The following is a 15,216-nucleotide window of genomic DNA, read 5'->3' on the forward strand; positions in this document are numbered from 1 at the left end:
TTACATTGGAATCATTGATTCTCCAATATTATAGATGAACCATAATGCTTAACAAATTACACTAGTTTTCATCTCCATTATCATCGTTTAATTCCACCTACCAAACGGATAATGCTCAACAAATTAATATGTTGTTAGTTTAATTATTATTACAATACACAAATTTCATGTTTTAAATTTTGAGTACGCTTGCTAAACAATTGTATATACTCGTATTAATTTGTTTGCTTCACTACAAGTCAAGAACAGGGAAAATTTTGGGCAATTAAAACAGAGAGAATCCAAAATGCTAAAAATCAGTCCTTATTTAAGAATTGACGGTAATTTCTGTCCTGCGGTAAGTATTGAAAACATGGAAGATAATGAAGTGGTTTGGGATGAAAAAGGAAAAAGCAATATTTCTCAAATTTTCGTATCGCATAACCCTGCCTATATAAAATCCATTGCATTCCTTTACATTGAAGATGGTGAAGCTACGCTTTCTCCTATCTTTGGCAGTCAAACTCTTGATGATCCCTGTTTCGATACGGTAAACTATAAAATTTATGTTTTTTCTTAGTTGGAACTTATAACAATTAATTTGTTGCATTTATTATTGCCAATATAAACCATACAGGTGACATTAGATAATGCTGACAAAGATGAATACATCACCAAAGTAAGTGGTATAGCTGCCACGTCGATTACAAACGTCGGGCGTGGTTTGGCTTCTTTGACAATTGAAACAAATAAAAACACTTATGGGCCATTTGGAGAGAAACGCACAAGTGTACGTTTGAATGAGTTTCATTTTAAAATATATTTGGGACATAACGATCAATTTGGTGGATTTCATGGAACCTCTTCACCTTCAATGCTTAAATCTCTTGGAGTTTATTTGAAGCCTAATATTCAAGCTCAAGCCACCAAGCTCAATAGAACTCAACTACCTATTGACTGATATCAAATACCCAATTCATGTCGCCACCACAATTAATTCAACTCTACAATTTAGTTTGCTTTTATTCATCAAATTCTACCTATTTGGTTTCTGCCCTTTAATGTATGTATATATTTTTTTTTATTTGAAATAAATAAAAAAAAAAACATATGTCCAGAAATACTCCTTGGTATTTTACATGTTCTATAGAATACAAGGCCGGCCCTAGGACTGGGCCCAAGAGGCAACCGCCAGGGCCTATGTTAAGAAAGCAGAAGTTAAGTATATTTAAGGGCCTATCTGTAATCAATATGATAAGTTACAAGAAGCCTAAATAATAACTCATTAAACAGACTTTAGAAAGGTAAAGAGTATTTATTTATTGGAAAAACTACTATAAATAATCTAATCTCTCTCTTATTTTCCTGCAATAATCCAAACTTTTGATTAATCTTGAATAATCTCAAATTTTGAATCACTTAACAAGAAATGTTGTTCTACAAAATTTTAACTTGCTATCATAGGTTAACTTTTATAAGAACATAAAGAAAAATACAAATAAAAATAAAAATACTAAAAATTAAAAGAAAAACAACCCCTCCCCTTCCCCCTTGTCACTGCCACCCGTATCTTTTAACAGGCCACTACATTCCTATCCATGACATGCAAAAAATATCTCTTTCATCTTGTTCCAACAAAACTAACCCACATGAACTTGGTTTTCACCAATATCAGGAAAAACAGATTAGTATCATTTATCAATTCATAAAAGATTAATCAAAATAACATGATCATTAAAGGGCTTTCAATGGCAGCATAGCTTAGACCTTTTCCATGGTAGCAAACAATTGCGATCTCTCTGCAAATGGCTTCCAATGGCAACAAACACATGACGGGTATAAACACAAGTGATATGAAAGAGATTCTTTAGGTCAGCCATGGCTTCCAATGGAGTAGCATAGCCTGCACCTTTTCCATTTTTTTTAAAAGTTTCATGAAGACAAAATTGAGATGGGTTTGTCTTAGAACCCCAAGTAAGGCCAAATACACAGATTTTTTTTTTTTTCGAAAGTTTCATGAGCAATTTTTGTGGGCAGTAGATACTAAAGAGAAGCATTATAATGAAGCAAATAGTACTCCTAATGTTGAAGAACCGATAATAGTGGTGAAGGTGTAGTAGTGGTAAAGGGGAAGAGGGATTGGGCCAACGAGGAATACGTTGGTGGTGGTGGGAAAGTGTTGTTTTTTTCCACATTTTTTTTACAATTTTAATTTATTTTCTTATTTTATTTTACTAAAATAACCTGTTAGGTCATTCGAGAGCACTCATGACAAAGTCTCTCAAGATGAAATTATTCATGATTAATCAAAGTTGAGATTATTGTAAAAAAATCAGTAAAAGATTGAATTATTTTAGGTAATTTTTTCTTATTTATTTATTTATTGGGAATATCAAGGGCTTGTGATATTTACGTCAAACGGACTGATAATTGTCTTATCGGGACTCCGGTACTTGCTTTAACTCCGAAACTCTTCGCCTCCTTCTCAGTGACAATAATAAATTCTTACCCAATTCTTATTTATCGCCACCTTTTTCATTTTATCGCCACCCCCTAATGAAATTACGAATTTGCCCCTGGACTTTAAAAAATTACGAAATTGTCACTGGACTTTAAAAAATTACGAAATTGTCACTGGACTTAAGATCTCTATAAAACACTTCAAATTCACTCAATAACACTCTTATCACTTCCAAAAACTCAAAATCTTCACATAAAATTAGTAAGAGCTAAAGCTTTGAAATCAAAGTCGTTAACAAAAACTCGAGGTAATTTCTAAACAAATTCATTCGAAATAAAAAAAAATAAATTAACATCAGTCGCACAAAAAGTGCGACAGTACTAGGTCGAATCGCACTTTTTGTGCGACTCCATCTAGGTACAGTCGCACTTTTTGTGCGACTTATATGAACAAAACTGTTTTTTTTATAAAAAAAATTTCGAATGAATTTGTTTTGTTTAATTAATTTATTTTTTTAGTTATTGTTATTTAATAAATGTTGTAATACATTATATTATGATAATCTTGTTATAAGAAGTAGTTTTGAGTTTAAATTCGAATTTAAAAAAAAAGAAATTAAGTCCAGTCGCACAAAACGTGTGACTAGATTTAAATTTTTTTTTTTTGAATTTCAAATGAAAATTTTTTTTAAGTTTTTTTTTATTTTTTTATAAATTTTTTTTTTGAATTCCGAATGAATTTATTTTGTTTAATTAATTTATTAAATTTTAGTATTTTAAATATTTATGATTATAATAATTGTTTATTTGTTTGTAATTGTGAATTATTTTGGTTGTTAGTAATTTATATGATTCTAAGTGTTTATTAAATTAACTTAAATGTTTATTAAATTAATACTGTAAGTGTAATTAAAATGAATATAACTTATTTTAATTTTTTATGCTTTTAATTTTTTATTAATAGTTATTAAAATATGAAAATTGTAGTAAATGGTTGGAAATCAAGGAAAAGGAAAAGAAATATTTAGAGGGTTATTGAGCGGCAATAGCTCTAGGCCGACTTTACTGAGAGGGGATCCCCATGAGAGGGGGGTTACGGGATCTGCAAGGCGAGCAAGGCAAGAACAGGCGGACAGACATAGTTAGGCCCAACGTTCAACTACCCTAGACCATGTGCGTAGTCTCTTTGAGCGCCAGAGTAGCATGCACAGTCATACGGTCGGCTCAGGTGACGATGATACTGATTACAATCTGTTAGTCGGGAAGAGTCTGTCGGTCATCCTGTTGATTGGACGCTCATCAGAGGGCATGCCGGTCAGTTTAGGATTAGAGGGCATAGCACGGCTGGCACTTCTGATCAGGCAGGAGTAAGCCAGGTTGAGGATGCGGCTCCACGGGAGAGGAGGTGCTCACAGTCCGCGGACATGGACTGGTTGATCACATCACCCCAGCCCGGGGGCCCTGTTGACACCACGTTAATACCCAGCTACGGTTGGCACCTAGCAAAGGTTATATTTGAGGAATCAGAGTGCACCCCTCCGATTTTGGAATGTCTTCCTCGGAAGAGGACGTTGGATGCAATCATCAGACTTTAGGATATTTATGATGAACTGTACGGGGTGTTTCCTGCCACTCCTCTTGGTCGTCTTCCGTATATAATGCACCAGCACATTGATAGTGCTCTCATTACGGCATTTGTGGAAAGGTGGCAGCCTGATACCAACACCTTCCGCATGCCGTGGCGAGATGACCATAATGTTGCACGACGTGCAACGCATCTTACGAATTGGCATTGAAGGTTCATTTCCCGTTGAATTTGCTGATCGTGACTGGCAGCTTGGCCTGGCCGGCCAGTTTGGGGAGCCATTGTCGGAACTGCGTGGGAAGGGGCACTTCTCCAGCGGAAGCATTAATGTTGGTGCACTGTTGCAGCTATGCCACCGTTCTCAGTCTCTGGAGACTCAAGCTACTGCGTACAACATGGCTATAGCGGGTTTCACGCTGCTCGTGGATAAGACTAGAGTCGGGATGCGGCCTCACCCTGTTCTTGCTGTCACTGCTGATCAGGATGACATTGCTTGGGGTGCAGTGACGCTGGCTAACATGTATCGCCAACTAGGTATGGCGACAAGGACTGGGTGCAAGACTATTGCTAGTTGTCTGACACTGTTGCAGACATGGATTTACGAGTACTTCCCAGCCTTCTGCCCCCATCCGCGTCAAGCTGACATGCCGAACAAGACTAGGGCGGAGATGTGGTCCTCGCAGAAGCCAATCCGTGAGCTGAGCAGACTGAGAGACTGTAGGAGCATATTGGATGCCATGACAGAGACACAGGTTTTGTACATAACCTCACACATCGTTATACTAATTATTTTAATTTTATATTATGTTGTTTGTGTTAATTTTCTTTGTAAGCAAGTGGAATGGACTCCGTACGTAACTTCTCCTAGAGCTTTATTGAACGAGCACCCACGCACCTCCTATATTGGTGGTATCACCTATTTTGATATCGTGGAGGTGTATTTGCCTGAGAGGACAGTCAGACAGCTCGGTTTTGCACAGGCCATTCCCCCCCTCCGCTGAGACCTACCCAAGCTGTGCGACCACAGGGTTCCTACTCAGTGACATTCGCTTCTCCGTCTATGTACACGGAGATGTGGAGTAGGTTCCCCTATTGTGCCTACGTAGTTGAGCAGGCACTGCGTCGGGCATCGGTTCCATCAGACGCTGCCCCTGAGTACATTGACTGGTTTAGAGTGTCTTCCCACTCATTTCTCATCCCAGGTGAAGGACCTGCTACTGCGTTTGGTGTAGCGGATAACAGAGTCGAATACGTTAGTGTTTTTGTTTATCTATTTCATTTTTATGTGTCATTACCGGAATTGACTGTCTAATTTTTTGACAATGCAATTGTTTTGTTTTTACAGTTTGCACCTGAATTTCCAACTCGACTCGCACCATTGCTCAGGATGCCAGCTATTGTTCAAATGACACCTCGACAAAGACATGCTGCTGATATGTATCTAGATGAACTTAGAGAGTTGTTTGCCGAATGGCAAGCGTTTAGAGGGCACAGCCCTTAATAAACATTTATGGAATTTGTATTGATGAAAATTTTTTTTTTTACCTGTATTGATAAACAATTTTTTGAATTACGTGTTGCATTTGATCCACTTACACATTTATTCACTAACTTAATTACGGAATGAATACTATAAATATAATCACTAAAATGAATAGAATTAATAAAATGATAACACTAAGTATAATCAGTACAATAAACACTATGGAGTATCTAAATTGACCGCGTCTTCGGCGGTGTTATTTTGTTGTCGTTGTTGTACGGCGCACAATCTATTCCAAAGTGATATCCTGTTACGATATGTCTTTCTAAATCTGTACATGAATTGTTTGCTGCTGCTCTCCAATTTTGCTGGACTGGCGGCAGTAGAGGTGAATCATCGTTCATTAAAAGTTGAACATAATGATTCCCGTTCACCCAAAGAATATGTATAATTTTATTTACGCCACGCATTCCCCCTGTTCTCCTTAACGGAAGCACTAAACAATTGTACATTGGATTACCATCGACAGAGGCATAATACGCAATTGCTATGTTGAGAAACGTTGCTGCAGAATATAATGCTCTCATTTCCATCCAGTGACTGTACGGAGCAGGTCCTTTGTTGTGGGCACCAATTCTGTATATAGCTTCCTCCACCAAATCAGCTGATAGATACACGCGTGCATATTGTTCTCTATGCGTTTCCATTTCCAAACTCATTGCACTTCGTAAAAGAGGCCATGCTTCCTTGCCCCGTAACTCGCGTTTCCATTTCCAAACTCATTGCACGTCGTAAAAGAGGTCATGCTTCCTCGCCCCCTAACTCTGTGACGACAATAGCTCTAAATCCACAATTACCGTCACCTATAACATCAATCCAATCAAACAGATACGGCGGAAGAATAACTGGAATGTGATTTGGCCACAGAAAAAGTGAAAAATCACGACCTGCTTAACCATCTGAAAAAATAAGAATATATAAATATCATTCAATTGATCTAAAACATATATGATTATATGAAAAGAAATAAGAGTACCAGATAAGTTAAACTGAAGTTAATTCCAACTGACGATTGGTGCGACTGGCTGCTAGATCTACCACTAAATCTCCCGCGTGATGAAGATCTGGATCCGCGACCCCTTGAGGACGATCGACTGTACTCAAATGCACTTTTGTTTCGCCGCAGGGTTCTGCTTGTCGCTGGTCTTCCCTTCCTAGGTGGACTTGCTTGTGGCTCAGGTATATCGGTATTATCAGGGTTGTTGGACCTCTTTAGTTTTGATGATGACTACACGTTATTTAAACAAATATGTTTTTAAGAGATTATGTGCAGGTCGATATCCGATCGTAATTATGATCATTGATAGTACCTATGGCTTCGTTCATGGAAATGTATGTGTCAAAAGGATTCAAGAGATGTTAGAAGAGTATATCACTTGGGATGTAAAATAAAGACAGGAAGTCTACTGCTCCCAAGTTGGATGTTCTAGCTAAACTGGAATTCAGAGACAGCGCACTGTTCCCAACTGAAGTCAGCCTACGTCCGCTAAAAATTCTGATTATTATTTAATTATTATTTTTTAGTTGATGTAGAAAATAAAGTTAATGTGTTGCAATTATAATTTATTAAAGTTAATTGGCAAAAGATTTTCCAAAATGTTTCGTATTTACTTAGCATTATTTTAGGATCTATATTTAGTAAATATTGGATTTGCTAAATATAGGAACGACTGCTGTTGAATAGGTCTTAGCTATTATTCTAGAACCGGTCTTTATCTTAGAAAATAGGTTATCGTTCCTATAATGAGTTAGCATGTAACCATTCCTAATTTTAGTAAGTATAACTGTTTCTATAAATAGCATAAAGTTCCAGCAGTTATTACTGGAACAGGAACTGCGTGCTGTTGAAAAAACTGCTGCTTAAGGGAATAGAACCTATTATTAGTAAATGGGAACATCGGTTATTGTTGTTTTAACCGTATGCTTGATTTAATCAAGTCTTGTGGAAATAACCGTCTGTGTGATTAATCCACATTACTTCCATGATCTTTTTGATAAAGGAATAATGGATTGGATTATTCCATTTTCTTAGAGATTTTACTTTTTATAAATAGCTAGTGAATTAGGCTGTTCCTAATAATCTAACGCATGAACTTTGTTGTTTTCATGTGATTATTTTTGAAAATCCACAAGAAATATTTTGTTTTGAAATTTGCCAATTAACTCATAAAATTTTCTTGAGCAACTCATTGATTTTATTTTTAAGGTTTTTATCCTTTTTGTAAGGGTTTTTGAGAGAACTTGTAAATAGACTCGGGTGAGTTTAAGGGGGAATTAGATAGCTTTGAGTGAAGTTATTGAGGAGTTTAGCTTTTAGTAAAGCTAAGTTTGTTGCTTTGAGTAAAGCAATTTGAGAGAGAAGAGTTGGCCTAGTTGATTTGCTTCGAGTGAAGTAAGGTGTTTATTGTAATTGTAACTAATTGCCTTAAACATAGCTGGAGTTTTTAGAAATCCCGAGGGGTCGTGGTTTTCCTTCTGTTTAGGCCCAGAAGGTTTCCACGTAAAAATTCGTTTGTCTCTTTTATTATTTTTCTCTAAGTTCAAGCTTTATTTATCTTAATTCAATTCCGCAAAAACAGGGCAAGAACGCTTGAATTAGTAACAACAACAATTCACCCCCCTCTTGTTGCTGTTCCCGTTACTAATTGAGTCTACAAGGGTGTAGTTCACGTTTAAGTACCTGAGACACGCGTCGTACAACTGAGGGGTCGGCTTTTAGAACTTCATCCACCAACGATGGAAAGTACTCTTTATCATCGGCGTTTGCGTGCCGTATTTCTTCGTTGGCGTCTTCTTCTGCCTCTAAGTCTTTTAACGTTTTCCAAAATGAATGTATATCGTCCAAGTACAAAGCACCATGAGACCTGATTGACAAGTAATAGTAACACGCGCAGGGTAATCCGTGGGTTTTTTGAATGACACAACCGCATTTGTCAAAAACACAACTACCCAAGTTTAACATCCGATTGTGCTCCACCATCAATTGTTCCAATGCAAATATGGAAACATGACGATACAACAGTCTCAAAAATTAAGTCACGACGTCCTTGAAATGGAATTCATAGATTCCTCCAGTATCCTCGATTGCCGATTCGTTATCTGTGCGTGTACCCTTTTAAAGAGGGTATCAAATGAGCTATTATCGCTACCCAAGTAGTACTTGAAGGAAGAGTGTTGGCTTTCAACTCTACTGGTAGTCTGGTTACCCAAGTGCAAACAATCATTCGTCCACGCACGCACAAATTTCTCTTTATGAGGAATCCATGTTCCAGCCAAATATCGCACAACCCTCATGTTCCTAGTCGACCAAGTAGACACAATCCCTTCCCACCTGTTTTCAAATTCAGGGATCGTCAGACTGTTAACCAAGGGGTTCCATTTTGTTTGCCTGAATATCTGCCCCTATTGATTTCTCTTGCCGCCGCACAATTTGTCGACCATGTTCTCCACGTCATTGCCAATATGCCATACGCATAATAAATGTCGTACATCAGCATTAAACAGAAATTTAAAATTAATTGAGATATATTTATATATATAGTATATAGATCGACAATAATTAATCATTGAAACTTGTTTACCTGGAAAGAGAACACGAATAGCTGCAGACAAAACCTCATCCCGATCCGTTACGATTACGTTAGGCGTCTGGACTTTGCCGTAAATATCCCTCAACCTCTCCAAGACCCAAAAATAAGACACAGCCGCCTCATCTCGCATCAAACAGAACGCAACCAATAAGTTGTGATTCGTTTGGGTCATTCCAATGATTTCGCAAAGGGGCCACTTTTGCTTATTCATTTTGTAAGTTGTCTCTATCAACACAACATGGGGCCACAAACATATCATTTGCATAGATGTTGGATTCGCAATCAATAATCTACTCAACTGCCCCTCACTATCCAAGTCTGTCCAGACTACATAATTATGCTCCGTGGCCATATATAGACAGTGTTGAAGAGGAGTCCTACCATCCATCTCTTCCCTCCTTATTGACTGTCTTACATTGTAAATTTGATTCATACTAGCAAAAAAACCAGGAAAATTCCTTCTAATTGAAGTCATTATAAACGTTGGTTGCATGCCAGTTGCACTTAGATCTCGTATGTGCTGCCTAATATCGACAGTCATCCTATTTACTCTTATTTGACCATCTCTATACATGAAGAACAGGTGGTTATGTCATCCTTTTTCACCAGGAAACACTCTAACCGTCCAAGGTCTTTCCCCTGGTTTACGACTACTTCTTATAATCATAAATTTACACCCACAAACCCTACTTTTAGAACCAAGTCGGGCAGCATTGTCTAAGTTATGCAAATCACCCCTTATATTACCGTAGCGGTGACATCTTAAGTACAAACTCACTATAGAACGCCTTTCCTTTTGTTTATATGAAGCACGCGTAAATTGAAAACCAATTATTAGTGTTATCCCATCAGCCCAAGCATGTAAATCATCTACATAATCAAATTCTCTATCGGTAACAAATCTATTAGAATAATCTACATCGTTCCCTAAGTTTTCAAAAAGTCCTACAAATAATAATTATAATAACATTATCATAATATAATAATATATTAAAATATATGAGTAATTAAAATCATTTATTATAATATTTAATAAATAATAATAATTTAAAAAATAATTATAATAAATAAGAATAATTAATTTTTCAAAAAAATAATTAAACATTAAAATAAATTATTTAAATTCAAATCTAATTATTATAATAACATTATCATAATATAATAATATATTAAAATAAAATAATATATTACAACATTTATGAAATAACAATAACTTAAAAAATAAATTAATTAAACAAAATAAATTTTATAATTCGAATTTCAAAAAAAAAATAATAGAGTCGGTTAATTTCGAATCGGTTAATTACTTACCGAATCGTTATCATGCTCGTTTTCGTATGCCATTGTTGTTCGATGTACAATTTTAACTTGTTTAAGTTAACGTAGTGTTTTTAGAGTGTTTTTACAGAGATAGTACCATGTTTGAATTCGTATATACTACAAGAACGCCTCTGAAAATTCAATATATATAGAGTCGCGATAATAATGTTATTAAGTGATAATAGTGTTATTAAGTGCAACTTACATTTGTTAAACATGTTTTAAGTGTAGTGGCAATTTTGTAAATTTTTAAAGTCTAAGAAAAAATTTATAATTTCATTAAAGGGTGGCGATAAAATAAAAAAGGTGCCGAAAAATAATAACACCCAATTCTTATCAATAGCCTATTTGTTTTATTCTTGATTTATGAAGAACCTTAATTAAGTAAAACGAGTAAAAACATTTAATTACTTATTTTTATATTGTCTAGCTTTGATATTACTTCTGAATGATTTTATCAGAATTGTTTGTTATACCACTTTCATTGATCTTAAAGTTCATTTCATAGACATTTGAAGGTGATGCACTTGTAATGGCAAGGTAGTAAAAATGATGATGTTCATATTATTACTCATACAATTCATTGAAATTTTCAATTATATTGAAGCTAGATTTTTATTTTCCTGTTTTGACTTTCGCCGGCCACCGTCTTTCAATTTGCAACGGGCAAACTGCAAAGGTAAGCCATTTTTAATTCATTATGTTCATTTGTTATGTTTAATTCATAATCATAATTTATATTAAAATGTGATTTTAATTTTTGTAATTCTACTTTGTTTTTAATTTTAATTTATTATGTTAAATTCATAATTCATGGTTAATTGGTTATATCACTATTTAGCAAATTTTACTGTTACTGTTAGATATTGTTAGATCATGGTAATGGTTATATCATAATTTATAATTTTATTATGAGTATAAGTATAAAAAACAATCTTTAGGATTTAAAATGTTCAGAATTGATAAGATAATGTCTAAAATGTTAATTTGAAAGTGATTTAAAAAAATAATAAATATATCTTTTAGAGAGGCAAAAGGTTGCCTTATTTTTGGAATCATGTTAATGGCCCATGAAAGCTTCCTTGTATTCATGAACTCACAAACAAAAGCAAAAATATCGTGCTTTATCAACACTGCACGCCCATACAACAGATTTAACTTCCTCCAGACTAGGTGGGATTTCCAACCCTCTAGCTTGCATTCTGGAGAGACATCCTGGGAAAACAGTTCAGCAAAATGTTCTCTAAACTTCCTCCTCAAGTTTGTCACACCACTTGTTACAATCCCATTTATCTATAAAAAACTAATTGTATTACGCTTCCGCTTCCACAAAGTAAGTGCATGAAAAAACTTTGTATTAAGATCCTTGAGGCAGAAGCTAAGGTTCTAGCCTTCTGCCTCCAATCCCATCCCTTCCTTAGCATCCATGTATTTAAAAATACATGTAAGGCTGTTAAGATGGGCTTGTTCCAACTCATCAAGATCCATTGTTCCCCAGTCCGTTGGATACCATATACAGCCGACTCATCCTTAGAAATTCTCCCGTCGACGTCACCAAAGTGTGTCCTACTCCATTCAATAGTAGGTTTTTTGAGAGCTTTTAACTTAACGTTCAAAGGAATCTCTGGATTATTTCTCCATTCTTCACAAAGAAGTTTCAAGAAATTTGAGTGCATAAACCATGCATCATAACACCAAAACGGCTTGGAACCCCAGTCGATAGCATGCACTATTTGTGTAACAACCCGTCTTTCTAAAATAAGAAGGGTTTGCAGAAATAACCTTTAAGACGATTGTCACGTAGTAAGAACAATAACATAAACCTCGTAAACTTAAGTATATAAAACTTAAAGGTACAAAAACTTATTACATTATATGTAGAGAAAAACTCCTTTAAAAACAAAAGAAATAAAAGTCTTAAGGTCTAATTGTACGACACAAGATGAGAGGGAAAGTTCTAGAGCACACTCTCACACTTCCTGCCCGTATGGTAATAATCATGCTATCATTCACCATCTGTTTCAAAATATAAATTCATAATCAGTGGGGAGTAACCAGCTGTCCTTTCTAATCATAAAACACATACAATATTATCTCTAATTACAAAGAAATTTAAACAATTATCCATTAGTTATATGAATATATAATTAAACATATAATCCAATCACTGTTTGAAAAGCAAATTCAAAACATTTAAAGCTTTCATTCAATATAAATTTCATAAATTAATCTAAAGTACATAATAAATCGAATAAATATGGTTTCACAAATTTCAAAATATGAACAAAAAGTGGAGAAGGAACGAATTTCATAAATTAATCTAAAGTACATAATAAATCGAATAAATATGGTTTCACAAATTTCAAAATATGAACAAAAAGTGGAGAAGGAACGAACGCTAGTGTTAGATGCCCAATGGATGGCCTTACACTAACACTTTCTAAGGTTTGTGGAGCGAACCCCAGTCTATAAAACAGACCTGTCTAAGAATGACCAAATCTCCTCTAGCAGTGGATGCCTCCTTTGCCTTACACCACTGGGTACCGAGACGACAATAATTTACCCAGGTATATATAAATATCATTAGCAGCATGTTCTAACCATTTTGAGATGCCAAAACAGACCTTATACTCTTATTTCTCCTTACTCGTACAAAAGATATAAAATATAAATCTCTTCATAAAAATCAATATCAAAAACATTCATGAGATGCCAAATAGGCCTTACACTCAAAATCAACTTTCAAATTCTTAACTTAAATGTACTTTATCCAATAAATTTTATTTTAAAAATATTATATTTTCAACTAAAAATTTCAATTTTTTTATAAACGTCAAAACTAATATAATGAGTAATGTCCGAGTTTGGTAATAAAGTCAACGCTCAATTTGACCTAGTCAACAAAAGTGAACCATATTACTAACTCTTGCCAAAGATATGCTAATAAAAATGTTATTCTACTCAAAAGTACAACTATATCAACAACACTCCTAACATCTCAAAAAGACAATATAAATAACAATTCTTAAAATCTCACAGTAAAATACTAGACAACCTTTTATTTGTTCAAAATAATATTTTATCAATTATAATAATAATAATAATAATAATAATAATAATAATAATAATAATAATAATAATAGTTTCGGTAATGAAACGAGGAAGTGCAAAAGACACTTAAGACACCTGGATATAAGGTGTAATCGAGGACAACTGTCAGTATGCTGAAAGTGATTATGATCCTTTCGCTGATGAGACCTCAAATCTTGCAATACAACGTTAGCGTTGTCCGGGGTGGTTTCCTAGAAAACCCCTCCGACGTTCAAGTCAGATTGAAAAGCAGAAAGTAATGAATATATGATAATTAATGAATGCAAGATTAACGGATTGTAGGATAAGTTCAAATCAATTGGAAGATATTTGGTTAAGTATAGATTGTAAGTAGGAGGGCGATGTATTTTTGTGGAGTAACGATATGAATATAAAAGCTTAGTCCGGTGCAAAGGATGTATGCAACATGTATTTATAATGGTAGAATGGAGGTTGGATGATGAATTAATGTAGGAATAATGGGTATGATGGGTGAATGATAGGTTATAGTGAGTTTTGGGTAGTTATTTTAGGAAGCTATTGGACCGATGTGGGTGATTTAGGAATTGACTAAATAAATTATGGGTTTATTTATTTGACCCCATAACATTAGCCCCACGCATGAAGAGTGATGGATGAGGGAATTTAATGTAGCGAGGGTATCAGTCTTTACACGGAAAAAATCATACCTGTGATGCATACCAATTAAATGTACGGAAGATACCATGCAATTAGATGCGAATAAAATAAACTTTAAACTCTTGCCTCGGTGAGTCCATGTGTAACAGACTCAAAATTCTTAATCTTAAACTTCTGATTAATTATTCCGAATTTTCAATTCAAATTTCTAATCCTTTGGTTATCTATTTCAAACCATCTTTAATTCCTAAACCTTTTCCAATTTTGTTATTTCTTTCAAATATTAAACTTTAAAATATTATTTTGTTTAAAATCTTTTTATAAACACTAAAATATTATTTTATTATTTTATAGTACGAAAAGTAAAATTTTATTATTATATTCACGATTTTGTAAAACGTTACGTTTTAACTTTCTTCCTAAAACTAATATTACTACTTATTATTTTAACCTTATAATTTTGATTTAATTATTTTATACATAAAAATGAGTCGTATTTTTATTATTAACATTAAGTATAGTTTAAGTAAAATTTTCTAAGTAAACTACATATTTAATGATCAAATTTACCTATTATTTTAAAGTATATTCACTTGTACATACTAGAATAAAAATTTGATGAATCAAAATTCTTTCTATAGTAACCCATGATGTTCATCACATACACAAGCTATCACCATTTCCTTACACAAGCTAACCTTCTTCTACACTCCAAACTCTTACACATTCACTTACACACTCCAACTCTTACACATTCACTTACACACTCTAAATCACTTGGACAAGTTAACTTTTATCTAAACTCCTAACACTCTTTTTCATACAATCTAATGAACTATAAAGTTTCCCAAACCCATTATAAATACCCCTCTTAGCCATAAGATCACTTACACCGCCATCATCAAAATTTTCTAACATTCTTTCTTATATTTTCACTTCATTAAAATCTTATTACATTAATACCTTTATTGTTAGTTGAAGAAATTCAAGAACATAGAGCTTATTAGACT

At 34.3% G+C, this 15,216-nt stretch overlaps 1 protein-coding gene across 3 annotated transcripts in view; it reads left to right on the forward strand.

Annotated features, from left to right (window-relative positions):
- The window catches only part of LOC130821023 (inactive protein RESTRICTED TEV MOVEMENT 1-like), a 2,536-nt gene extending 1,186 nt beyond the window's left edge, over positions 1 to 1,350 (forward strand). The window contains exons 2-3 of one of the 3 annotated variants that reach the window (XM_057686626.1): positions 245 to 529; positions 617 to 1,350. In XM_057686626.1, coding sequence (XP_057542609.1) covers positions 287 to 529; positions 617 to 940 — 567 coding nt within the window. In that variant the 5' untranslated portion in view covers positions 245 to 286 and the 3' untranslated portion in view covers positions 941 to 1,350. Of the gene's footprint in view, positions 1 to 239; positions 530 to 616 lie in introns of all 3 variants that reach the window. The other 2 variants (XM_057686638.1, XM_057686632.1) reach the window with 2 other exon arrangements.
- Positions 1,351 to 15,216: the final 13,866 nt, after the last annotated feature.

The sequence above is a fragment of the Amaranthus tricolor genome, chromosome 1 (genome assembly GCF_026212465.1).
Source record: "Amaranthus tricolor cultivar Red isolate AtriRed21 chromosome 1, ASM2621246v1, whole genome shotgun sequence".
Lineage (NCBI taxonomy): Eukaryota > Viridiplantae > Streptophyta > Magnoliopsida > Caryophyllales > Amaranthaceae > Amaranthus > Amaranthus tricolor.